Source organism: Trachypithecus francoisi, unplaced genomic scaffold (genome assembly GCF_009764315.1).
Source record: "Trachypithecus francoisi isolate TF-2019V2 unplaced genomic scaffold, Tfra_2.0 Lachesis_group13, whole genome shotgun sequence".
Classification (NCBI taxonomy): domain Eukaryota; kingdom Metazoa; phylum Chordata; class Mammalia; order Primates; family Cercopithecidae; genus Trachypithecus; species Trachypithecus francoisi.
In genome coordinates, this window is record NW_022681458.1 from 128,280,879 (window position 1) to 128,308,153 (window position 27,275).

At 39.9% G+C, this 27,275-nt stretch overlaps 1 protein-coding gene across 8 annotated transcripts in view; it reads right to left on the reverse strand.

Annotated features, from left to right (window-relative positions):
* The window catches only part of IWS1 (interacts with SUPT6H, CTD assembly factor 1), a 48,135-nt gene that overhangs the window by 13,596 nt on the left and 7,264 nt on the right, over window positions 1–27,275 (reverse strand). For 7 of the 8 annotated variants that reach the window (XR_004441839.1, XR_004441840.1, XR_004441841.1 and 4 more), the window contains exons 3-8: window positions 10,997–12,068; window positions 9,726–9,915; window positions 9,154–9,211; window positions 4,134–4,231; window positions 2,030–2,180; window positions 902–984 (exon numbers count right to left, since the gene is read on the reverse strand). Coding sequence is in view for 5 of the 8 variants with exons in the window: in XM_033231863.1 (XP_033087754.1) it covers window positions 902–984; window positions 2,030–2,180; window positions 4,134–4,231; window positions 9,154–9,211; window positions 9,726–9,915; window positions 10,997–12,068 (1,652 nt within the window). In the remaining 3 variants the exon portion in view is untranslated. The remainder of the gene's footprint in view (window positions 1–901; window positions 985–2,029; window positions 2,181–4,133; window positions 4,232–9,153; window positions 9,212–9,725; window positions 9,916–10,996; window positions 12,069–27,275) is intronic. The other variant, XM_033231864.1, reaches the window with a different exon arrangement.

Genomic DNA, 27,275 nt, shown 5'->3' on the forward strand with positions numbered 1-27,275 from the left:
GAAATTTTCTAGTTACAGACGCTCTAGGCCATGCTGGTGGTGGCTCACTGATGCACCAATACATTTCCTCAGTCATCAAAAGTAGGCTATGGCTTAGTTCAAAGGGAAAGCAAGGTTGCTCGGAAATATGAGCAAATCGGGGCCCAGCGTGGTAGCTCACACCTGTAATCCCATTCCAGTACTTTGACTTTCGGGTGTAGAGACGGGAAGATCGCCTGAGCCCAGGAGTTCGAGACCAGCCTGGGCAACACAGCAAGATCCTGCCTCTAATTAAAAAAAAAAAAAAAAAAAAAAAAGCAAATCAATGAAAAAAGTTAGAAACAAGGATCTACTCAAAAAGGGCATCATTACTTAAGAAGGATCAATAACTGTGACACATTAGAGTCATATAAGCCTTGTACAATGCAGCCTTCAGGTAGGGTCTTCCAAGATTTACTATTTTCCATCACACGGAGAAAACAAAAGCAATTTTACCAGACCAAAAACTGTCTATAAAGAACAAAATTAGTGGCCAGGTGCAGTGGCTCATGTCTGTAATTCCAGCACTTTGGGAGGATGAGGTGGGAGGATTACTTAAGCCCAGGAGTTTAAGACAAGCCTGGGCAACATAGCAAGATCCTGTCTCTATCAAAAAACAAAAATAAAAACAAAAACACACAAAATTAGTAGTTTCCAAGTTTTTCTTTCATTAGTATCAATTTTTTATTTGTTCTGTTTGCACCAGGCATCAAGGTTTAATAAAAGTTTATGAAGAAATATAATTTAGGAAATTTTACTCATTATCTTTCTGTGACCTGATAGAAGGCTATCATTATTTAGTATTCCTAGAACACCAGTACATCATTTGAATTATCATTCCATGAAGGGGAAAAAGACATTTTAAAGAAAACAAAACACTTACTTCTTAAGGTGCATAACTACAGTAGGCAGTAAAGTTAATTTTTTCAGTGCCGGCTTTTTTTGATTGTTCAACTGTCTGTCTTCCTATTCAGAAAAAAATAAAGTTTTTTTTTAAACAGTACTCATTATTAATATTGAATTCACTGTAATTCTGAACCTTAAAATAAAATAACAGTTTTTCAAAGAAACAATTTTTCCTACAAGAAAGAGTAACTTAAGAATGGATCTTTTGCAGAGCACCAAGCTCTATATCTATGTCAGTCAAACCCACAAAACTATTAGAATTGCCTTTAACAACTACAAGTTGAGAGAAACCATTTTAAGTTAGAATATTAGCATGATTGTCAAGTTTTCAGAGTTCATTAAAGGTACAAATTACAACTGGGAAATTTTGGTTTATGATATTAGGAACAATTTTCCAGGTGTGAAGTTATATGATACTGGAATATACTATATCAAAGAAGAGTTTCAGTATTTACTTGGGCAGTTTTTTCTATTTTTTTTTTAATTATGAAAAATTTCAAATTCTACAAATACAGAATGTAGAATAATATACCTGTTGCATACATTTCGACAATTAAATACACACAGCTAGTCTTCTTTTAGCTACTTTCCTCCATTCTTGAATTGTTTTGAAAGAAATGCTAGACACAGATCATTGAATCCACCGCTGAACTCTCAGTGTCTCCAAAAGATCTGAACTTGTTTTTTAAGCATACTACTGGGCCAATTTTTGTAAGATGAGCAGATTTTTACAATGCAATGGAAGAAGCCATGGCTTGATTAGGAGCAAGAGAACACCACATGAATTTGTAACACCTTTAATATATGAAGAAACTAAACTTTGTGGTGAACTAGCCAAATCTGAGAACAAAACCATGTCCCATGAAATTAGCAAAGCCATTCACCTAAAACATTTCATTTTACTGAATATTTCATCTTTTCACTTTTTCTAAACACGTGACTAAAAAATTAAAATATTTCCACGATTAAAACTTAGAACAGTAAATGCTTTATTACAAAAAGCAAAGCATCTTAACTGTAGTTTAAGGGTTAAGCATCAAAAAAAGGGCATCCAATAAACTCTGTGGGAGGAAAAGAAAGTGAACCTAGAAGCAACACAACTCACCTCAGCAGCTTCATTCATCTTGACGATCATGGCACTCACGACGTCGTCTGCGTCACTAATAAAGGTGCCACCATCACGGTTCCGTCTGCGCTTGCCACTCATGCTCTTTTTTCGCTGCAACATCATCTCAAAATCCGACAGAAAGTCCATACTAAAGCAGTAAACAAAAGCAAGTGAAATACAAGTTGTCTTTTAAATACACATTTACTTTCCCCACAATTAAGAACACCAAATTTCTTAATTCTAACTCAATGAAGTGCTACCTTCTTTTAAAAGTGCAAGTACAGTCATGCGCCGCATAGCGATGTTTCGGTCAGTGACGAACTGCGAATGCGGCGGCGGCCATCCAGTAAGCTAAGGTTAACTTTTTATTGAAGAAAAAAATATGTTTTTGTAAATTTAGTGTAGCCTAAGTGTACAGTGTTTATAAAGCCTATAGTAGTGTACAGTAATGTCCCAGGCCTTCACATTCACTCACCACTCACCCAAACCAAATTCCAGTCCTGCTTTCATTCATGGCAAGTACCTTAAACAGGTGTACCATATTTTATCTCTCACACACACACACATATTTTAAAGAGTTGGGGTGTTGCTCTGTCACCCAGGCTGGAGTGCAGTGGCACAATCCTAGTTTACCGTAGCCTCAAACGCCTGGGCTCATCCTTCTACCCTAGCCTCCTGAATAGTTGAGACTACAGGCCCATATCACCATGCCTGGTTAATTTTTTAAATGTTTTGTAGAGACAGGGACTCATTATATGTCACCCAGGCTTGTCTTGAACTCCTGACCTCAAGTGATCCCCCTGCCTCAGCCTCTCAAAATGTTGAGATTACAGGCATAAGCCACCACGCCCAACTATACTGTATTTTAACTGTACCTTTTCTGTGTTTAGATACACAAATACCATCGTGTTACCACTGCCTACAGCATTCAGTACAGTAACATGCTGCACAGGTTTGTACCCTAGGAGCAATAGGCCTAGGAGCAATAGGCTTTACCACACAGCCGAGGTGGGTAGTAGGCAATACCATGTAGGTTTGTATAATACTATGATGTTCATACAACAACAAAATCACCTTATGACACATTTTTCAGAATATATCCTGTTAAGCGACGCATGACTGTACTTACAACTTGCTATTAAAAGAACAGTTGATCCTAGACTTTATGTTCAATTCCTGTACTACTCTGTTATATATACACACATAAATCACTAATAGCCCGGGACTTCTCATGCAGTATATCCACACTTGCATCTATCAGTTTGAGAAAGTACATTTTAAGTTCCAATTGAAGGGACTCATTCAGCTTTAGTGGCACTGCCCTTTCTTGGACTATGAAGGTGTTCATTATCTGAATGCTGTTGTCTTATACAGCATGAGCAGAAAACAATGAAAAATAAGCCGCCGCTTTCCAGTGATAAGAAGTATAACTCTCAAAAAATAATGAGAGATACACATGGAAATCTATAGGCTTGCTAAGCACCTCAAACCTTTATGGTTTTCTTCAGAACCATTACACTTAAAAAAGAGGGAGTTAAGTTATTCTCTGCCACTAGCATATCAATTCAATTTCCAGAAGTACTGCCAAACTCATTCAGTTTAATTACTGCGTGCCGCTAGGAATTAAAAGTGAAACTATTTTTTAAAAACACCTTTACAACTGGAAAGAGTAACTAATCCTTCTATTACTGTATAACATCTTTTAAGATATCAGATTTTTCTGAACATAGATTCCAACTAGCTCAACAAAAGTAAGTGAAATATGGTCAAACAATATTTTGTAGTTAAGATGCCCCATAAAATCAGCTTTTCTCTCAGAAAGGTATTTTTAAAATTAGGTTATTTTTCATAAGAGTTTACTTGGTGAACCATAAATTAAGTCTGGTGCCATATAAATACAACTCCACAAAGTAAGACATCTAAGCACAGGGTAAATGAAAGACAAGTAACAACAGCAGGTAATTCACTGACAACACTGTAGATGGAGAAAAACAGGAGTAGATCCACTCCTAAACTTAATCAGGAACCAAAATGAAAATTTAATAGTCTCTACCTTGATTTTTTAACTTCTCTTTAACAAATTCCTTAAAAACAAACTTACTGTTTTCCTCTCTTTATGTTATCATCAGAATCTGAATCTTCTGCTTCTTTTACCTGTGTTTCACTTTTTTCTTCTTCCAGATCTTCTTGGTTAAAACCCTAAATGCAAAATTATCACAACCTCCTTACAGATTTTCTTCTGTATTAAGTGTTCTTAGTATTTTGCATTTTTAAATTAATTCATTCACAAAGAACAAAAATTCGATATCAAAAGGTACATAACAAAAGGTCCCTCTCCAGCCACTGGTGTTACTAGGTTTGTGTTTCCTTCCAGAAACAGTGTACGTTTATATAAGCACTTCTGCACACACTTCGCATCCTCTCTTACTATACCAATGGAAGCACGCTATTCAGAGCGGGTCCAGGAGAATGCTCCGCATGGTCCAAATGTAAGAAAAGAATCTAGAGGCCAATGCATGTCAGTATTAAGTCTTGTCATTTTTTTCAAGGCTTTAGACTATTTCACAATATGGCTGTAACCATAACTGGTTCACTTATTTGCCTAGTCACATTTAGTTTTACAGATCTGAAAGTGCGAAATACTTGCCAAACTGTATTCCACAGAGGTTGTACCAATTATCCCTCCAGCAAGTATGAGGGCTCCTGTTCCCCTACGTCCTCACTAGTATTAGCAGGCTATCAAACATTGATATCCACCAATCTCTGGACGGAAAAACAAATCTCAGGGTAGTTTTATTTGCATTTTCTTACTATGGGGGTAACGTTGGGCATTTTTTCACATTTACAAAACCATGTGTCATTCTTTCCCTGTGAACTCTGAATATCCTATGCCCATTTTTTGCTGGACTGTTCACCTTTTTCTTATCACTATGTAAAATCTCTTTGAAAATTAGATATAGCCCTCTACAAGTGACAAGAACTGTACAATCCCCACATGTGTACAGTTTTTGTTTATGCTAATATTTGTCAGGCATAACTTTTCATTTTTATGTAAATGAAATGGCCAGTCTTTTCTTTATGGCTTCTACCTTTTGTGTTATACTTAGAGGCTTTCTCAGTGGTTCACCTAGTATATTGTTTTTCTCACTGAACTGAAACTATAACCAAGTTGATGTTAAGTCTCCAAAACAGGTAAGTATACCTTATTCTTACAATAGGGTGCTTAACTAAGTATGAGCTCCATGAAGGCAGTGTCCAAGCAGTCTCTAAAACATCTGTTGAATCAATTCTTCCTTTCTATTTTCCTTAGGTTTACTTTCTTACTTCACTAGTGTCCTGAATCTGATTCTCAATTCATCTACCTTCACTCTCTATTGCATTGGTTAAAGTAAGTATTGCTGGCCAGGCGCGGTGGCTCAAGCCTGTAATCCCAGCACTTTGGGAGGCCGAGACGGGCGGATCACGAGGTCAGGAGATCGAGACCATCCTGGCTAACACGGTGAAACCCCGTCTCTACTAAAAAAATACAAAAAATTAGCCGGGCGAGATGGCGGGCGCCTGTAGTCCCAGCTACTCAGGAGGCTAGGCAAGAGAATGGCGTAAACCTGGGAGGCGGAGCTTGCAGTGAGCTGAGATCCGGCCACTGCACTCCAGCCCGGGCGACAGAGCGAGACTCCGTCTCAAAAAAAAAAAAAAAAGAAAAAAAAAAGTATTGCTTTTTTGACCCAAGAACTATTTAAGCAGGCTTTGAGTTTCTGAGTGGCAAACAGATTGGAAAATATATACAGACATTTGATATATGACAAAGATGGCACTACAGAATAGTAGGAAAGGATGATCTTTTCAATACATGGCGCTGGGTCAACTGGATACTCCAAATAAGGAAAAAAATCTTAACTTTTCCCTCATATCACATACGAAACCAATTTTAGGTGAATTATACAATTAAATGTGAAAGACTGAATAATCAAGCTTCTAGAAGATAACTTGTATCTTCATGACCTTGGGGACAGGCAAAAATTCTTAGGCAGAATTCAGTTTTCACCATAAAGAAAAAGATTGGTAAATCTGATCCTATGTTAAAATTAAGCACTTCTGTTCATCAGAAGACTCCATGTTAAAGGAATGAATTTAAGATAGTCTAAAAAAATTTAAAAGTTAAAGATTTTTTTTAAAAAGACTCCATTAAGAAAGTGAAAAAGAGGCCGGGCGCGGTGGCTCAAGCCTGTAATCCCAGCACTTTGGGAGGCTGAGACGGGCGGATCATGAGGTCAGGAGATCGAGACCCTCCTGGCTAATACAGTGAAACCCCGTCTCTACTAAAAATACAAAAACTAGCCGGGCGAGGTGGCGGGCGCCTGTAGTCCCAGCTACTCGGGAGGCTGAGGCAGGAGAATGGCGTAAACCCGGGAGGCGGAGCTTGCAGTGAGCTGAGATCCGGCCACTGCACTCCAGCCTGGGCGACAGAGCGAGACTCCGCCTCAAAAAAAAAAAAAAAAGAAAGTGAAAAAGAAGTAACAAAAGGAAAGGTATTTTTTAACATTCATAACTGCCAAAAATGACTATATCTGGATTATATAGAGACTCGTCCCTGTTTTTTTTTGGTCTGCTTCCTCTGTCAGTTACATTTCTCTTAGATTATGGATTTGCCCATTTCTCTTTTCAGTTTTATCAATTTTTGATTTTTATGTGTGCGTATATATATAAAGTCATGTTATTAGGTGCAATTTTAAAATCTTTTTATCGACATAAAGTGACCTCTTTATCTCAAGCTTTTTTTTCTTACCTTAATGTCTACCTCCCTCTTTTATGATATTATAGATACCACACCAGTTTTCTTTTGGTCCATGTTTACATGAAGTCCCTTTTCATACACCTTTATTTTCAGCTTTACCTTCTGTTTCAGACAAATCTCTTGAAATCAGTATATGGCTGGTTTTTAAGATCCTGTCTGGCAATTGTTGTCCTTTAACTGGAACATTCAGTATTTACATTTAATTTAATTTCTGATATTATCAAAATTTAAATCTACTGTTTTACCATGTAATACTTTCTACTTTCTAATTGTCCCTTGTCCTATCGTTCTTTTTCTTTTCCTGCTCATTTTCGACTGATTAGCTCTAGTTGTTCCATTTTTTTCCCCCTCTATTAGTTTAGAAATTACACATTCCATTTTAGTCTTTTTAGTGGTCACTCTAGAGGCTACAACACGCACCCTAACTTATCAGTTTACTAATGTATATTCATATACATTTGCAAAGGCCTGCGAGCACTTCAATTCCATGTATGCTCCCAATTTACTGCTGTCATGTTTTAATTTTATATATATTCCACATTAACACATTTCATTTTGTATAGTCAATACTCATTTAGACTTATACACATACTTTTGTTGCTCTTTTCTCCCTCCTGCATCTCTAACCTTCCATCTGAGATCATTCTTTCTTGCATTTCTTTCCTTCTGTATTTCCTTCAGCTGGTACATTGTTAATTAATTCCCTCTTTATTTCATCTTCATTCCTGGAAAGTATTTTTGCTAAATTTAACAAAATTCTAGGTTTGCCATTAGTAGATTCTACTGTTTCTGTTGTGAAGTCAGCTGTTAGTCTAATCGTTACTTTTCTGAATGTATTTTTTTTTCCTGTGGCTTTTACACTTTCCTATGTTCGTTGGTTTCCTGCAGTTTTATTATGATGTAGTTAGGTGTAGATTTCTTTTTGTTTATCTTCCTTGCAATGTGTAGAACTTCCAGAATCTATGGTTTAGGTATCACTTCTTTTTAAAATACTGCTTCTGCTATACATGTAATTTTCCCTCTCCTTTCATTATTCCAATTTTTGCGAAAACTTTTCATAGTCTATGTCTTTTACTTTCTTCTATAACAGTGTATTTCAAAGCTTCATTCTAGATCCCTCCTTCTAATCTATCTTCCAGTTCACTAATTTTCTTTTCAAGTATGTCTAATCTGTTGTTACACTCATCCACTAAGTTTTCTGTTTTTTTTTTCCCTCCCACCCCGTTTTTCTTTTCAAACAGGACCTCACTATTTTGCCCTGGCTGGTTTCAAACTTCTGGGCTCCAACTACCCTCCCAGTTACCCCCCGAGTAACTGGGACTACCAGCTACTTGCACCTACCTGTCCACCAAGTTTTTAATTTCAGTTACTGTATTTTTGTAGTTCTAAATTTCTACTTGGTTCTTTTCCAAATTTGCCTTCTCCTTTTTAAATTGTTTGCTCTGACATTTTAAATCTTATTTCTTATCTCCCTGAACATATTTAAGGTGATATCTAAAATTCCTATATCTAGAGCCCTAAGTCTATTTCTATTGTCTGTCATTACTAGTTTCCTTTTAATGTTATTTTTGTGTATGGTGCTGTATATATGAAAAACTTAAACCACTGTCATCTTATTTCTGAGACTGAGATTCTCTAGTCTGCCAGAAGATTCAAAGATGGCCTAAAATCTGAGCAAAGGCTATTTTACTTCCCCGTGAACCCTATGGTGCTGCTCTCTGAAGTCTCCATCCAGAGTATGGGGTTTACAAAGCCCCCTAACCTCAATAGGCCCCGAAGTCTAAATTTTGTCCTCAAGTCTTGAGGCTGTCAAAAATACGAGTAGCCTCTCGGCCTGACAGGTAAACACTCCCACAGAAAAAGCACTTCTAAACACTGAGTTACCACTTTAGGTTTCTCTTGGCTTAGTAATTCTTTGCTACTTTGTTCCTAGACAATGAGCAGATTTCTATATATTTTATCTAGCTTTTCCAGTTGTGCTTGGCAGAAGGGTTAGCCCAATCACCCAGAATGCCATTGTGAAAATCGGAAGTTCCCCAATTACTGTGAATCTTGCCCTTTAGCATTATTAAGTGCCTTTCTTTGTCTCAATGTGTCCCTTCCCTCTTAATTCAATTTTGCCCATTAGCTTCCTTTTATGCCTTTGTATATACCCTCTCATTTTACTTCCTGAATCCCTCTTCTAGATTTTTCTCTTGAATACATCACAAAGATGTATTTCTCTTGAATACATCCTACTTATTAGAATCATCTATAATTACATCACTGCCATAAAAACAACAAAAAAAGCACAGCCAAGGAGGAAATATTTCCATCTTATACTTACTGTAAATTCTTCCTCCTCTTCATCACCAGATTCTCCAAATATGTCTGCAATAAGATTTCTAGAAAGTAGACAAATATAAAAACATTCATTTGCTTTCTTCTCATTTGCATACGAACCATTTTTTAAAAAATAGAATTTACATATAGTAAAATGTGCAGATCTTCAGTGTCCAGTTCAATGAGTTTTAACAAACATATACACTCATGTAACCAGCACCTATACACTCATGTAGCCTCCTGAGAAAGTTCTCTCATGGCCCCTTCTAGCTGGTCCCCTAATTTCAACATCCTAGAGACAACTGCCACCTTGACTTCCAACACCACAGATAAATTCTGTCTACTGAACTTCATGTAAATGGAATCACGTATGTCCTCTTTGCTTTCTTTCACTTAACATGTTAATTCTGAGATGAATTCTGAGATTCACCCACATTGTAGTGTGTTCAGTTCAGTAACTAAAACACTAAATCCCCAAAGACATGCAATTAGGCAGGACATACTGTATTACAACACAGACCCCTCTGTACTGCCTAATTCAGAACCCCTGAAAACTCATGTTACACTGTCACTTACTCTTCTTCATTGCCCGACTCACTGTCACTCCCAAACAGATCCTTCTCTTCATTTTTCTTATCAGACAATTCTTTCCCAGCTTCTTCCTCACTGTCAGATGCTATGGTCTTCTCTCTTTTGCCTGACTTGTCGGATACAGCATCACTGTCAGAGTCATCTGCATCAGAGACAACACGGCTCTTCTTTGCTGCTGTTGAAAAGAAAATCATCATTAATTTTATTTTATCATGGTCATTGTATTACCAAGCATAATAGATGCTTTAAAACGGCAGTATGCAGCAAAAAAAAAAAAAAAAGCAATCAAAGGGCCTCCTGACACATGGTTTAGAATTTTTAAAATAACTAAATGGCTCATTTAGAGTCATCTTACAAATTTTCTGTTATTTTGCTTAAGAAAAAGTGGCCAAAAGATGAAGATATCATCAATATAAAAGCAGTCACCTTTCCTTTTGGGGAATCGAGAAAATTAAAACTAGATTGATGGGCAAAATTGGCATCCTTTCTACACTGCCTAGTAGTAACTGAACTAAAAAGGACTACATATTTCTTCCTAGGAATAGTCTCCACGTTCCTCTATCATTGCTGGTCAGTTTGAAATTTCTCATCTTCCTTAACAAATTGGCAACATGTCTGGTACCTTTTCCTTCTCCTATAAGAACTGTCTGCCGGGTTATAATGAAATATGTCTTTTCCAAAGATAAGTTTCATAAAAAAGTAAACAAGTAAAACTTACTGTGAAAATGGAGTCTTAGGTAGCAGAGACTGAAACATTCCAGAGAGAGATGGTGTCTCTAAATAGAATCCCCTCAAAGTTTCCCTGTATCTGAATATTCAACAATGTTTAACAAAAGAAAAGACGTACTTGTGGGAGCTCAGTTACTGATTGGATGGGATCTAGTGAACTAAGTGTCAAAGAGACCCACAGCTAACACTGAATACAGTTAGGGGTTTTTCATGTCAACATTTTTCTTTGAAACATTACCTCTTCCAGTTTAAAACAAAAAAATGTGAGTATTTTATATTCCTATTGACACGTGGTTTATCACTTTGAGGCAGTCAGAGATTCATACATGCTAACAGAACTCAAAGGAAACTTACTATTAAGCTTAGCTAATGATAACCAGGGGAAATGAGTGTCCTAGTGATATTTTAGAATATTAAGCGGAATCACAGAATACAGATCTGATATACCAAGAGGATACAGCGCTCCACAGTTACAAGCTTACACAATGAATAAAGCCACTGACAGACAGCCCAAGGTACTTCCTTACATGCTTTCTCTTCATCTTCACTATCAGAAAGCACAGCAGCCTTTCTCTTCGCTACTTTCTCCTCCTCCTCACCCTCTTTTTCATCTTCATCACTGTCCAGTTTTTGCTTTTTGGGTTCTTCCTCCTCGCTATCAGAACTGTGAAACTTTTTTCTGTCCGTATGGCTGTCTGAGTGGAAGGAGGCATTCTGCATTTCTGTATCCTCTCCCTTATTCTCCCTGTCGCTGTCATCATCTGACTCTGGCTTCTGTTTGTGTCTGGACGCATCCTCAGTTTCTGAGTCACTGGCAGGTCCCTTCCGAGGCCCCTCACTCTCAGAGTCACTGACTCGGGGTTTGGGTAGCTCCTCGTTTTCAGAATCACTGGCCTGGTTCCTTGGGGGATCCTCACTTTCCGAATCACTGATTCGGGGTTTGGGAAGCTCTTCATTTTCTGAGTCACTGGCCTGGTGCCTCGGAGGGTCCTCACTTTCGGAGTCACTGATACGAGGTTTGGGAAGCTCCTCGTTTTCAGAGTCACTGGCCTGGTGCCTGGGGGGTTCCTCACTTTCCGAATCACTGACCTGAGGTTTAGGAAGCCCCTCACTTTCAGAATCACTCATTCGAGGTTTGGGAGGCTCCTCATTTTCAGAGTCACTGGCTTGGTGCCTTGGGGGTTCCTCACTCTCAGAGTCACTGATTTGAGGTTTTAGAGCATCTTCTGTTTCAGAGTCACTAGCAGGACTCTTCTGGAGCTCCTCAATCTCAGAATCACTGGCAGGATGCTTCCCAACATCTTCGTTTTCTGAGTCACTTGCATGCCCGTTAAGAAGCTCCTCGTTTTCAGAGTCACTCCCAGGTAATTTCCTGGTCTCTTCACTCTCAGAGTCGCTCCCATGCTGATTGACATCCTCATTTTCAGAATCGCTTGCAGGAGGCTCTGCACGTTCCTCAGATTCAGAGTCGCTGTCCTTTTGCCTGTGAAGCTCCTCACTTTCAGAGTCACTAGCATTAAGATTTATGGGCTCATCATTCTCAGAGTCTGTCACATGATGTCCTTTGGTGAGGCCATCCTCTCGATCACTAGGTTCATTCTGAAAAATAAAGTGAGAAAAAATTAGGAAAGTGCAAACAAACAAAAACCCTTTAATAGTAAAACATTAAATTTTTTCAGTGATTTTTTTTTTTTTTTGAGACAGAGTCTCGCTATATTGCTGGAGTGAGTGGCGCGGTCTTGGCTCACTGCAAGCTCCACCTCCTGGGTTCACGCCATTCTCCTGCCTCAGCCTCCCAAGTAGCTGGGACTACTGGCGTCCACCACCATGCCTAGCTAATTTTTTGTATTTTTAGGAGAGACGGGGTTTCACCGTGGTCTCGATCGCCTGACCTCATGAGCCGCCCGCCTTGGCCTCCCGAAGTGCTGGGATTACAGGCATGAGCCACTGTGCCCGGCCAATTTTTTAAAATATGAGAATATGTGTACCTAAACGGAGAATTCTTGTCCTATACCTATATAGAAATACCCCCACAGAAAGCCAATCTGTGAAATGGTTTTATCTGGATCCCCGAATGGGGAAATATAACCAGCCTTCATTAAAACAACTTTGTAAAGCATGCTCTCAGATTACTATAGAAAACTGACTGTGAAGAGCCAGATTTTTTTTTTTTTTTTAAAAAGGCGAATTTTCTCATACATACTTCTGTTTTGTAAAAATATAACTCTGGGCCAGACGTGGTGGCTCACACCTGTAATCTCAGCACTTTGGGAGGCCGAGGTGGTGGATCACCTGAGGTCAAGAGTTCAAGACCAGCCCGGCCAACATGGTGAAACCCTGTCTCTACCAAAAATACAAAAATTAGCTGAGCATGGTGGTGGACACCTGTAATCCCAGCTACTAAGGAGGCTGAGGCAAGGAGAACTGCTTGAACCTGGGAGGCAGAGGTTGCAGTGAGCTGAGATTGTGCCATTGTACTCCAGTCTGGGAGACAGAATGAGACTGTCAAAAATAAAAATAAAAATAAAAAAATACATTTTTCAAAGAAATACTAGCAAACATGTAACCAAGTTCTTTTACATAGGAACATTCTTGGGTTTTATAAGGTTAAAATTTTTTTTTATTTTTTTGTATTTTTCAGTAGAGACGGGGTTTCACCGTGTTAGCCAGGATGGTCTCGACCTCCTGACCTTGTGATCCAACTGTCTCAGCCTCCCTAAGTGCTGGGATTACAGGCTTGAGCCACCGCACCCAGCTAAGGTTAAAATTATTTAAGGGAAAAGAAACCATAAAATTTCATTTTATTTAAAGGGTCAAATAACATATGTGCACCTTCTCCCAAGATAATTTAAGCAAACAAAGAAAGGAAGGGTTAACATTTCCTAAGTACCCACTAAGAGCCAATACCACAATAGGCTCTCTCCTGTTAGTTCATTTACTCCTCATAATGGTACTTCTCATGATAACAAAATTGAGGCTTACAGTAGTCATGGTCCTGTGTTTAGTTACCCTAGAAATAAGAAAGCTTAAGTTTTAGGGAGAACATGATTCATCTAACTATACCAACACATAATGTTACTTGAAATAATTACTCTGAAAACATGCTCTGGGGTACAAACTTGATATGTGCATATTATAGCTATGATTTTTAAAAATGCAGAGAAAAATATATAAAATTAAACATGCCAAAATACTAACAAGTGTTTTAGGATCTGGTGAATTTTTTCTCCCATCTGGTAGCTCAACTTTAAATAAAATGGCAACAATATTCTAGCTTAATAAGTGAAAGTATTTCCATGTTTGAGTATTCCCTCTAAAAATTTACTGAGCCAAATATTTGTTAGATACATGACTGAAGCTATGTGACCCTACCACAGACTATTTTCAAGGGACCAAAGAGCCTTTAAATAATACCTATGGCCAACATCATGCTATGAAACCGTTAAGTGACAAGATAATTCCTGTCAATGACAGGATAAATGGCATGAAAATGTTCTCATAAAACCCATACTTTTACTAACCCAAGTATGCTGTGTCTACAAATTCAAAAATAATATGAAAAATTATAAAATAAGCCTACAAGGCAAATGTTTGAAGAGTTTTTAAAATATTTTATCACCATCATGACAGCACAGCATTGCAAAGAGTCATTGCTACACACAGTCACTGAACTATAGCACATTCAGGAACGTTTCCAAAACCATAAACTTTCCAAAATCCCTAAATACAATTTTCTTGAGTTCTCACTGGGCACTCAGCACAGTACTGTATTGGATTCCTTGTCAGTCACAAGCTCTATTATCCCACTGGAACACGCACTTATCTATTAAAACGATATTAGGACTCGAGAGATATCATAGAATCTTACAATTACAGTACAATACTCTGTATGTTGCCTAAATTTTACTTTAGCCATACTTCATAATTTAAAAGAATGCAGATGGAAAATTTAACTATCTGGATTGTAAGCTCTAGGAAGGCAGACATATTTTGGTTTGTTTTCCTGAGGTATTCTCAAAGTGCAGAATGCTCTCCAGTACATACACACACTAGGTAGAGTTTGAGCATTCCTAATTTGAAAATTCAGACAACTGCAAAATCTGGAACTTTTTGAGCACTGACATGACATCACAAGTGGAAAATTCCAAACATAAGCACCTAATACAAACTTTGTTTCATGTGAAAAATTATTTAATATAATGTATAAAATTACCTTCCAGCTATAAGATAAATGAATTTCGTGTTTAGACATGGGTTCCATTGCCAAAATTGCTCACTATGTATAAGTAAATATTCCAAAACTCAAAAATATTCTAAATCCAAAACACTTCTGATTCCAAGCATTTTGGATAAGGGATACTCAATGTGTATTTGTTAAATTAGTAATAAAGGCGTTAAGTGGGAATAACATAAGGTGAAGAAAAATTAATCCAACAAGAATGTATTTCATGTCTACTATGTGCAAGACGCCAAGACACCAGGCTGAGTATGTCTCAGGGCCTGACCTTACGAGCTGCTAATGAGGAGCCAGTCAAGCACAACATAACAGTATAGTGTAACATGCACTATTCACAAAGTATGTATATGATATTTCAAAAGTGCACTGGAAGTGCATCTATATGAAACTGAGCTGCAAAAAAAAAGGTGTGCAGACAGTGAGACAAGATCGCACCACTGCACTCGACTGGGTGACAAAGCGAGACTCCATCTCAAAAAAAAAAAAAAAGGGTGTGCAGACAACAGGCATGTTTGCATGGAGTTTGTGATGGCTGAGTTAAGAGGGGAGGGTGGGGAGAGGCATACAGTACCAGCAGAGGCAATTAAAGCAGGAGGCAAAAGGGAAAATTGCAATTGGCTTTTGGAATGCTCTCCATGACCAACCCATCACATAACTCTAAGGCCATGTCTATGTGTGACTTGATTTATTTTAGTTGAAACAACAGAAATCATCTCTAGCTAAGTCCAGAAAAAAAGAACCATCTTCTCAGGATCAAAGTGAGTTGAATGACTAAACACTCAGGAAGGTTAAGCACCAATGCAGCACAGAGAGCTTAGAAAAGGGAACTCAAGGATCATTTTACTAGAGTACCATCAGTAACATGACTCAGCTATAAACTGTCTAGAACTAAATTACAAATCCCCAAAAGAGACGACTTAACTGGCCAAGGCAATATCAGAAACTGTGACTCAATCAGTTACAGCTGGATCAGGGCACAGCACTGGGAGTCACTCCCAAAGAAGTGAGAGACACTGGGCAGTCACCCAAAACTCACCCGCTACACTCTACCCCAGGTTTCCTGATGCATGGTGTAGCATTCCAAAACAAACAACCCCTACAAGGACACCGCATAAGACAATGATAGTGAAATTTAGGAATCCTCATGAATTTTTTATGAGTTTCATGAAGACACAGCATTATGTATGGCACGACGGCAAAAAAGGGGAGAAATAACTACAGTAAAAAAGTACCAGTCTGATACACTCAAGCTAAAGAATACACTTAGACGACAACACCACAGAATTTGGGACGAGTATGCTGGAAATGATACAGTTAAGCTTAAAAGTTATCAAAACAATATCTAACGTTTTTAGAGTGGTTTTGGCAATTAAAATGCAAACTTAAAAAAATCCAAAAGACAGTTTTTTTAAAAGTCACATGAGTACAACAAATCAACAGTTGAAACTGACATTTAACGTAGTTTTAAAAATAATGTAAGACACTTCCTAGTGGTAATGGTAAAAGAAATTGAGCAGTCAGAAGCTCCTTAAATGCTTTAGAAACATCTATAATGCCGCCGGGCGCTGTGGCTCATGAGGTCAGGAGATCAAGACCATCCTGCCTAACACGGTGAAACCCTGTCTCTACGAAAAATGCAAAAAATTAGCTGGGTGTGGTGGCGCACTCCTGTAGTCCCAGCTACTCGGGAGACTGAGGCAGGAGAATCACTTGAACCCAGGAGGCGGAGGCTGCAGTGAGCCGAGATCATACCACCGCACTCCAGCCTAGGTAACAGAGCAAGACTCCGTCTCAAAAAAAAAAGAAAGAAAGAAAGAAAGAAAAACAAACATCTATAATGCCTCACACCTCCTTCCTTAGCCATCAATCACACTGCAGTTATAAATAACTACTGGTTATCCATCATAATAAACAATCTTGTTTATCTCAGCATACAAAGAATAACCACACTTCTTGCGACCAGGGCCACAATACACAGAGAGGTAACTGACATTCTTAAACTGCAAAGTAAATAAAACTGCTATAAATCAAATAATAATTTGTAAAGTATTCAAAGTATTATATTGTCAAATGGAAACTTGTACAGACCCAAATAACTCAGGACACTTTGTTTCTTCTTGACTGGTCACAAGTGTCAAACTCAAAGTACTTGATGTCGTATATACTACTCTACCATTATAAACTGGAAAAATGCTCAACACTAAACCACACAGTAAATTCCATGAAGAAATATCTATAGAAACATGTTCAAAAACATGTTTCACTAGACCCTAGTTCCAGAAGATATAGTTGAAAGTATCACATAGGACTTTGTCAATGCATATTAGTTTAATGAGCATGAAAGAATCTGAGAAACCCTGCAGTAAAATAACATAATGCTGTCAATCCAATGTAGTTCCTGGAGGGCTGCATCACTTTGAGAAACTCCCAAGCACACACTTAATATAACGAAGCTATAAACCAGAATGTCTCTTGTCTATCAAAAGTTGATCTTAGAATAAGAGTCAGAAACATAGGAACTCCTGATGAGTAACAACAACAACAAAAAATCTACATAAAGCTTGTTTTTTGTTTGGTTCGTTTGTCTTTTTGAGACAAGGTATGACTCTGTCACCCAGGCTGGAATGCACTAGCATAACCATAGCTCAGTACAGCCTTGAACTCCTGGGCCCAACAGATCGTCCTGCCTCAGTCTCCCAAGCAGCTGAGACTACAGGCACATGCCACCACGTCCAGATTTTTTTTGTTTTGTAGAGACAGAGTCTGTGTTGCCCAGGCTGTTCTCAAACGCCCGGCCTCAAGTTATCCTTCTGCCTTGGCCTCCCAGCAAAGTTTAGGATTTTATGATAATGATGCAAACTCCTGCCTGCCTCTTCAGACTCACTTCTTTCCACTCACCACCAACCCTATGTATTACAGCAGCAGTTCCCAAACCTCAGTAGGCATAAAACTCACTTGGGGAACTTTGGAGAAAACCATATAAACTTTTGGTGCTTCTCACCTCCAGATATCAGTTCAGTGTACCTGGGAAAGGTGTCACAGAATCTGAATTTTGACATGTGGTCCACATGATTTTGACCACATTTCAGAAATTCTACTCCAGTTTCAGTAGAGTGAACTACTAACTTTGCGCCTTTACAAATGCTGTTCCCTTTACCAAGAATATCTTTCTTGTACCTTGTCTTTTTCATGCCTAAAAACTTGCCAAAAATACTCATCTCCTGAAGTCTCTTCCATCTTTCTCTCTAGGTAGAACGAATGGACTTTGTGCAACATAATGTGACAGTTAAGGCCGTGGAATTTAGAGTCAGAAAGACCTGAGGTCCAAGCCCCAGCTCTGTTACTTTCTACTATGTGATCAAAGGACATTTTCTTTTTTTTTTTTTTTTTTGAGGCAGAGTCTCGCTCTGTCGCCCAGGCTGGAGTGCAGTGGCCGGATCTCAGCTCACTGCAAGCTCCGCCTCCCGGGTTTACGCCATTCTCCTGCCTCAGCCTCCCGAGTAGCTGGGACTACAGGCGCCCGCCACCTCGCCCGGCTAGTTTTTGTATTTTTAGTAGAGACGGGGTTTCACCGTGTTAGCCAGGATGGTCTCGATCTCCTGACCTCGTGATCCGCCCGTCTCGGCCTCCCAAAGTGCTGGGATTACAGGCTTGAGCCACCGCGCCCGGCCAGGACATTTTCTTAACTCTTCAAAGTTTCCAAGTCCTTGATCTGATGGAATTAGGAATAGTATCTATACCGTAGAGGGCAGTTCTGAGGAATAAAAGCATGCAAAGCAGTAAGCACAGAGCCTGTGAGCATTCAATAAATGTTATGTACCATCAATAACAAAATCTCATTAATTATTAATTACAAAACACTCCCCCCTTCAAGACTCAGCTCAAATACATCCCGTGACGGCTGCTGACCTGGTTAGCCATTCCCTCCCTTCATATCCCCATGGCATCTTGTACGCTCACACTTCACTGAAAGGTGACTTACACACTTATTTACATTTATCTGATACACCGACCTTAAGATCCGAGGCTATTCTGTAAAAATGTATCTTTTACCTGCGGCATAAAAAAGACACTCAAAATATATTCACTAAAATGAAAAAGAAACCCCACAAGCAATGCTTAACATAAAACAAAAGGAAAATAATGTTTGCATTAAACATTATTAGAATCAGAGACAAAGACTAAAAACAAAAACAAAGAAAAATGTAGACAGAATCACAGGAACTAATAAGATATAGGACAGCAATGGCCAAGACAAATCTTTTAGTTGTTTTGATGTAATGTACTCCCCATAAGGATGCTTTCCTTATACTAACACAACCCCCCGGAGGAAAGAGCCAAACAAGAGCAGACTGCCATCTTTGCTCAATTCAAGTAATGCTGGAGCTAACGGAGTTGCCATCGACTTCAAGGGCAGATGGCTGGGCCCACTGTGCTTTACTCACAGTCAAAAAACCATGAGAAGCCAGGTTCCATTTCCAAACAACATCTTCCTCAATGTCCCACACTCCATTTTTTCCTGTGGGACACTCGGGAGGGTACTTTTATACACAGATGAAATCTACAGGCTTCTGGATGTTAAGATAGGCATTTCCTTTGATATGTTTCCTTTGATACATTTTCCATGAAACAGAAACCAGCTGAAACAAAACCACACAGCTAATTGGCAAAAATACTGTCTAAAAGAATATACGGTAAAAATAACAAAAACTAGAATTGGAAACTAGTTATAACTAGGTCACATTTGACAGCCACCCCTCCACTTGGTGCTCAAATTGCTTTATTAAAAAGTTACATTTCCAGAGATGACTACTTAAAAAGATTTTTAGAGTCTTCCCCCTTCTTCCCTATCTGTCCTACCACAAAAGGTGTGAAGCCATCTAACCCAAACTTACTTATTCAGCATCACTTTCCATTAAGCTATTCCATTTTCTAGCCACAATAATCATTCCTGAAATATATCAAGTTCTTCTTAATGTTAGGCCCTGTATCTGTTGCTCTTCTAGCTAGACAGAATTACTGCTACCCCAACCCGTTTCTCCAACTGGCAATGTCTCTCCTTTTGCTGTCAGCTGAAATATCATGGCTACTAAGCCCATCCTCCCTTCCTCTCAGTGCTTGGTATGTATCCTTGCTACAATGACACACTATATTGTAGTCACGTATTTATAGGTCTGCCGCACCCACACAGACACCTTAAAGTTTTAAGTTTGCATTGCTATGCCTAGTAAACAATCAACATTCAAAAATGTTTACAGAAAGACATGAATAATAAATCTTCACACATTAAATAAACTTAAGCAATAGTGCCAATTTTTTGGGAAATGCATTCCAATCCAAAGGTTTAATTATCTGGCCGGGCACGGTGGCTCACACCCGTCAGCCCAGCACTTTGGGAGCCCAAGGTGGGAGGATCACCTGAGGTCAGGAGTTCAAGACCAGCCTGGCCAATAGGGTGAAACCCTGTCTCTACTAAAAATACAAAAATTAGCTGGGTGTGTGGCGCATGCCTGTAGTCCCAGCTACTCAGGATGCTGAGGCAGGAGAATTGCTTGAACCCAGGAAGCAGAGGTTGCAGTCAGCCAAGATCACACCACTGCACTCCAGCCAGGGTGTAAGAGTGAGACTGTGTCTCAAAAAAAAAAAAAAAGTTTAATTAACTTGATTTGGAAACCATATAATAACACAGTTGGGGACAGAGAAATAAATGTCAACTATCTCAGGCTGCACATGAGGTAGAGGGGTAGCTGGGAATACAAAATCTTCAAAGAAAGATGTGTAAAACTTCTATAGGCTTCTGGATTGAGAAATCTAAACTTCAATACCTTTTCTTCAAATTTAAGAAACTACCTTTCCATGTATCCTTCCAACTAATCTACTAGGAAAAGACAATTTGATACCTAATAGTTACAATTTTTTAGTAAGAGAATATATATTAAAGATAAATTTAAAACAGAAAAAAACAGCTAGTAAAGAAAGGTTTATCTTTCCATGAAAGGGTTCTTCACAAGGTTCTTCTAAATTCTGAATTTTTTAGTACATTTTGAGTTAGCTGTTGCATGCTCATAAAAATGGGTTACCATATAAAATGGCATAGTATTCTACCAAATTATTTTCCCAAAGATCACCATCTTTTACGTTTTAGTCCTTTCAATCTCCTCTGTGTAAATTTATTTTAAAACAATTCAACTAGGACCTAGAATCACAATAATGGCCTGTATCTTTCAAGTAATAGCGGCAGGAAGCAGACAAATTCCTAGGCAGATAGCGGTGGGTCCCTGGTGAAACATGACCTTCAAGTCAAACACAGCTTAAACGCAGTAAACTGAGCTGCTAGGGCACCTGACCGGAGTGTGAGAACCTTTATTCCCGTTTGCCTGCTCTTTCCTTAGTGGTTCTTTCCGAATAAGACTAATTTTTAACTCATCAAATGTTGCCTTTCCCAAGGCTACCTACAGCCCGTATCTCCCCAATTCTGAGTCTATAAAAACTCCAGAGTTAGCCACAGTTGGGGACAACCCACCTTTGGGAAGGGGCTGCTCGCTTCAGGTCCCCTCTCTGCTGAGCTGTTCCGTCGCTCAATAAAGCTCTTCTCCAGCCTGCTCACTCTCAGTTGTCCATGTAACCTCATTCTTCTTGAACGCAGGAAAACCACTTGGGACCCACCAAACGGAGGATTCAAAAAGGGGTGTAACACTGCACCCCTCCCTCCTGCTTACCCAGCAATGGGGGAGAAGAAATTGCTGGGCATGGCACGCCACCATTCGCCAACGCTGTGGGCAGCAGGAATGAATAAGAGCTGTAGTGCTTCTTGAGAGCCCAGACCTCGGGACTCTCCAAAGCAGGGCTGTAACACGCACCTGCTTGCCAAGCCCTGGGCAGTGGGAACAACAGAGCTGTGACACCCTTGGGGCTCTGCAGTTCATGGCATCTCTCAGTTTTCAGGCACCACCACATTCCCCTAGTCTGGACACTGGCGCCTTCTATGGAAGTTGCTTGTGGCACACTGGGTCCAGCTGCAGCCTCACACGGAGCCGGCACCTGTGTCAGTGCCTGGAGCTGCCCGCCTGCTGCAGCAGCTGACCTGCCTGGCTGTGTGCCGTGACCAGACCCAGACCCTGCACTCGGCTCATTCACACACCTCTTGCCGTTCCATACCTGTCTTGCTGGCAGAGGCCGGTAGCAAAAATCAAGTGCAGCCTGCCAGGCCGAGTGGGCAGGGAGAGTCCAAGTGAGACTGGAGCCCAGCGAGACCCAAGCAGGGACACTGCTGGCCCCAGAGGTTTCCCGGCAACAGGAAGTGGCATCCTCCAAAAAAATTCTGCATCACAAGTAACATGTTCAATTCTCCACGTCACTATTCTTTGAAAACAATTCCAATAGCTGCGTTGCCATTCTTATAAACGTCCTATTTATAGTTTAATCGCTCATTTTCTACATTGTTGAGTATTTCTTGCTTTCTTTCTTACGTTTATTACACCTCCTTTGTCCATTTCAGTGTTTTCAACCCAAGGACGGTTCTGGGTCTTCACCCAACCGGTTACTGGGAAATTCAAGGGGCTGTTTTTGGTCATCAACGATGGGGAGGATGTGTTACTAGCATTTCATTTAATGCCCAGTAACCAAGACGCTAAATGTCCTGTTAATATACAGGAATGCACCCAAATATCCACAACTGGCTTGCTAAGAATCTCTTGTTCAGGAAAGCAACACAAGGCTGCTCTCTGTGGCGTGGCCACAGGCAGGACCCAGAGGACCTCACCCATCCACACACACACAGGAATCTCCCTGAGATGAAAGAGCTCAATAGGCCCAATACAGATTGCAGTAACAGACAAGAGAAGCATAATGGGTCCCTTTGGGATTTAAACTGAGGAATACGCAAAAGTCTGACCAATCTGTAAGAGATAAACATCAAGCCAAACAAGGATTTTTGGCATCACAGCATGAGAAGTTCTACTGACCTTCTCCCCAGTGAAAATTATTAAAAACAACCACTTAAAGTCTCTACAAATGGCCCTAATGGCAAAGGGCAAAGGAAGAAACACCTACACAAATTCCACAAGAGAGACTATTTGAACCAAGATCTACTGAACCTCCTTCCAACCTCACAATTCAGTGAGGCTGACTCCACTCCAGATTGCTGTAGCCAGAAACACAGAGCTCCCTCTCTATCCTGCTTCAGTTAGAGGGCTTCCTTTCCAGGAAGGGCAGGGCATCAGCATCTCTCATCCTGCTCCCAAAGCCTGTTTCTGTGGTTAAGTTCCGAAAGACTTAAGTTGAGAAGTAGAGATTCCCATCTTTTGACCAACCCTTACTTGCTTAAAGGCAGCTCTACCTTGGGTGGACCACACTGAGAATACTGGGGCCCTAATCACCCTTGTGCCGGCTTGTGAGCCCATGCCAAGAGATGCAAGCTGAAAAGATTTCAGGTTACTAACTTATTCCCACTCCTCCACCCCCTACCCAGAGCTCCGTGTTTAAAAAAATACAGAAGACATCCTAGGCAGCGTGGAGAGGTTGCAGTGAGCTGAGATCGAGTCATGGCACTCCACCCTGGGCAACAGTGAGACCCTGCCCCCCTCCCCCACCCACCCACACACACACACACACACACACACACACAAAACAGAGGAGAAGAAGACAGCTGAATAGAATTACTAGATATAAGCTCAAAAGAGGACTTCAACAATACTATAAACCAACTAAATCAACCAGATATCTAAAGAACTAGGCCTGGCACAATGGCTCACACCTGTAATCCCAGTACTGCTGAGAGGCCAGGGTGGGAGGACCACTTGAGGTCAGGAGTTCGAGACCAGCCTGGGCAACATAGCAAACTCCATCTCTACAAAACAATTTAAAATTAGCCAGGCATGATGGTACGCAGCTGTAGTCCTGGCTATTCAGGAGTCTGAGGCGGGAAGACTGCCTGACCCAGGAGTTGAAGGTTACAATGAGCCATAATTTTTTCACATGCCCGCTATGTCAAAGTGAGCCACAAATACACCACTGCACTCCAACCTGGGTAACAGAAGAGATCGTTCAAAAACAAAAAACAACAACAAAAAAAACACAACCTGTATTCAACAATAAAATACATATTCTTATTAAGTACATGGAACATTCTCCAGGATAGGCAATGTGCTAGGCCCTAAAACGGACCTCGACAAATTTAAAAGAATAGCAATATACAAGGTTTGTTCCCCTACCACAATGAAATAAAATTAGAAATCGTAGGAAAAATGTTTAGGAACAATATGAATATGAAATTAATAAAATAATTCCATTTACTAAGCACCAAAGAGAGTAACATACTTAAAAATTTAACAAAGAAATCCAACATGTATACATGGAAAACTATAAATCACTGTTAAAAGCAATTAAACACTGAAATAGACATCCCATGTTCTTGGATGAACAGACCTTATACTATCAAGATGGCAATATTCCCCAAATTGATCGATAGATTCAGTGCAATCCCCCTATCAGAATCCCAGCTGACATCTCTGCAGAAATCAACAAACTGATTCTAAAATACACAGGTAACTCCAAGGGACCCAAATTGGCTAAAAAAATCTTGAAAAAAAAAAAAACAAATTAGGACTCATACTCTCCAATATCAAAACATACTACAAAGCAATAGTAGTTAATACACCAGTACAGGCACAAGGATAGATGCAGATATGAAAAAGATTTTAAAGTTCAGAAATGAAGCCAAATATCCTATGGCCAACAGATTTTCAACAAGGATGCCAAGACCATTCAACGGGGAAAGAAAAGTCTTTTCAACAAACGGTAATGGGACAACTAGACAGCCAATGCAAAGAATAAAACTACACCCCAGAAAGTCAGGTAATAATTGCCGACAAGAGTATGGAGAAATCAGAACCCTTAAATACTCAGCTGGTGTGAATGTAAAATGGTGTAACCACTGTGGAAAATAGTCTGGCAGTTCCTCAAATGATAATACAGAATTACGTTAGGACCCAGCAATTACCTCCCTAGGAATAAACCCAAGAGAACTGAAAACGTATGTCCACAAAAAATGTGTACACAAATGTTTACAGCAGCATTATTCATAATACCAAAAGAAACAACCCAAATGTCATCAGCTGATGAACGGATAAATAAAATGTAGTATGATCCATATAACGGAATATTATTTACCACAAAAAGGAATGAAGTACTGATACGTGCTACAACATGGCTACACACTGAAAATATTATGCTAAGTGAAATAAGTCACAAAAGACGATATTTTATCATTCCATCTGTAAGAAATGTCCAGAACAGGGACTCTATGAGACAGAAAGTATATTAGTGGTTGCTGAGGACTGTGGGTGGGGAGGGGTAGGCAAAGGGAAGAGGAGGTTAGAAAGGCAACAGCAAAAGTGTTTCTTAGGTGATGAAATTCTAAAATTGACCGTGGCAACAGCTGGGCTACTATGAAATACTAAAGATCACTGAATTGCACACTTTAGGTAAATTGTATAGTATGTAAATCGATCTCGACAGAGCCCTTTTTTGGGCCAGGCACAGTGCTCATACCTGTCATCTCAGGACTTTGGGAGGCCAAGGCAGGCGGATGGCTTGAGCCCAAGAGCTTGAGATCAGCCTAGGCAACACAGCAAAACCCCACTGCTACTATAAACACAAAAATTAGCTGGGTGTACTGGTGCAGGCCTATCATCCCAGCTACTTGGGAGGCTGAGGTCTAGATCATTTAAGCCTGGGAGGTTGAGGCTGCAGTGAGCTGTGATTGTGCCACTATGCTCCAGCCTGGGCTACCGTGTAAGATTCTGCCAGGAAAGGAATGGAGAGCGGAGGGGGAGGAGGGGAGGGAAGGGGGAAGGGAGGGGAGGAGGGGAGGGAAGGGGGAGGGGGGAGGGGAGGCGGGGAGGGAAGGGGGAGGGGGGAGGGGGGGGGGGAGGCGGGGAGGGGAGGGGGGAGGGGGAGGGGAGGAAGAAAAGCTGCTTTTTAAAAGACAGGCGATTCTTTTTTTTTTTTTTTTTTTTTTTGAGACGTTTCGCTCTCGTTGCCCAGGCTGGAGTGCGATGGCGTGGTCTCAGATAACTGCAACCTCTGCCTCCCGGTACGAGCGATTCTCTTGCCTCAGGCTCCCTAGTAGCTGGGATTATAAGTGCCTGTCACCACACCTGGCTAATTTTTTGTCTGTTTAGTAGAGACGGGGTTTCACCACCTTGTTGGCCAGGCTGGTCTCCAACTCTTGACCTCAGGTGATCGGCCCACCTCAGCCTCCTAAAGTGCTGGGATTACAGGAGTGAGTCACTGCGCCCAGCCCAAGACAGGTGCTTTTTAAAGATCAACGTTGATGCAAAAAACCCATGATGAACAAAATATTTAAAATGTGAAGACAGGGTAACTGCTACTGGTTTTTCCTTTTCCCTCTGGCTCCAATATAGACTAACACAGCATTGTTACTGATTCTAACTTTAAGATTTTGAGATTTTGCTCATTTTTTTGCATTCATTTTGAGTTTTTAAATATCATTTATCTTGATTACTGAGTGTTTTTCAAATCTTGGAGAAAAAAATAAAGCCAACCATACAAGAATAAAGAGAGATGTTATTAGAAATGGCCATTAGGCAGGCCCATCAAAGACAGATGGACAGAACAAGCTCTCTAAACAGAAAGATTTACAGCCCATTACATACATGTTACAGTAAACTCGTTTTCTTCGTCTGATACGAGACTTGTTCTGTCACCTGTCCGAGATTATTTATAGACATATACAATTATTTTAAGAAAATATAAGTTTCTTTTTTTAATAACTAAAGGAGCTTTCTAATAAAGTGGTTAAGAAACCTGCAAAATTACTGGTCTTCAAAATCTTATCAGTATTTCCTATACTGACCACTATCTTAAAGATTGTGTGTGTGTACTGAGTAAATACTATAGATGAAATGAATTAAAAAAAAAATACCAGCCTAAATTCTAAAATACAGATGAGGGGTTAAAAAAAGAAAGTACCATTATTGGGAAAATTATGCTGTGAGTACCATCTTATGGTAGCAAAATAATGGCCCCCCAAAAATGTCCATGTTGAACCTGTGAATATGTCACTTTACATGCAAGGGGCTGTGCAGATGTAATTAAGGGAAGGACCTTGAACTAGGGACATTACCCTGGATTCTCCAGGTAGGCCCAATTATAATTACGAAGGTTCATATAGGAGGGATGCAGGAAGGTCAGAGTAAGGGAGAGATGTGAGGACAGAAACAAGAGGTCAGAAAATGAGTTGTGAAGACGCTACGCTGCTGGTTTTGAAGATGGAGGAAGGAGCCTCAGCCAAGAAACGCAGGTAGCCACTACAAACTGAAGAAAGCAAGGGAATGTGCTTTTCCTCAGAGAATAACACAGCCCTGTAACACCCTGATTTTAGTCCAGTGAGACCCATTTTGGACTTGACCTCCAGAATTATAAGATAATAATTTTTTGGTGTCTTAAGCCACCAAGTTGTATGAAGTTGTTACAGCCTCAATAGGAAACTAGTATATTTTAGGCTTTGGACCTGTAATTCCTACTGCCCCATTTTTTTTGTTTTG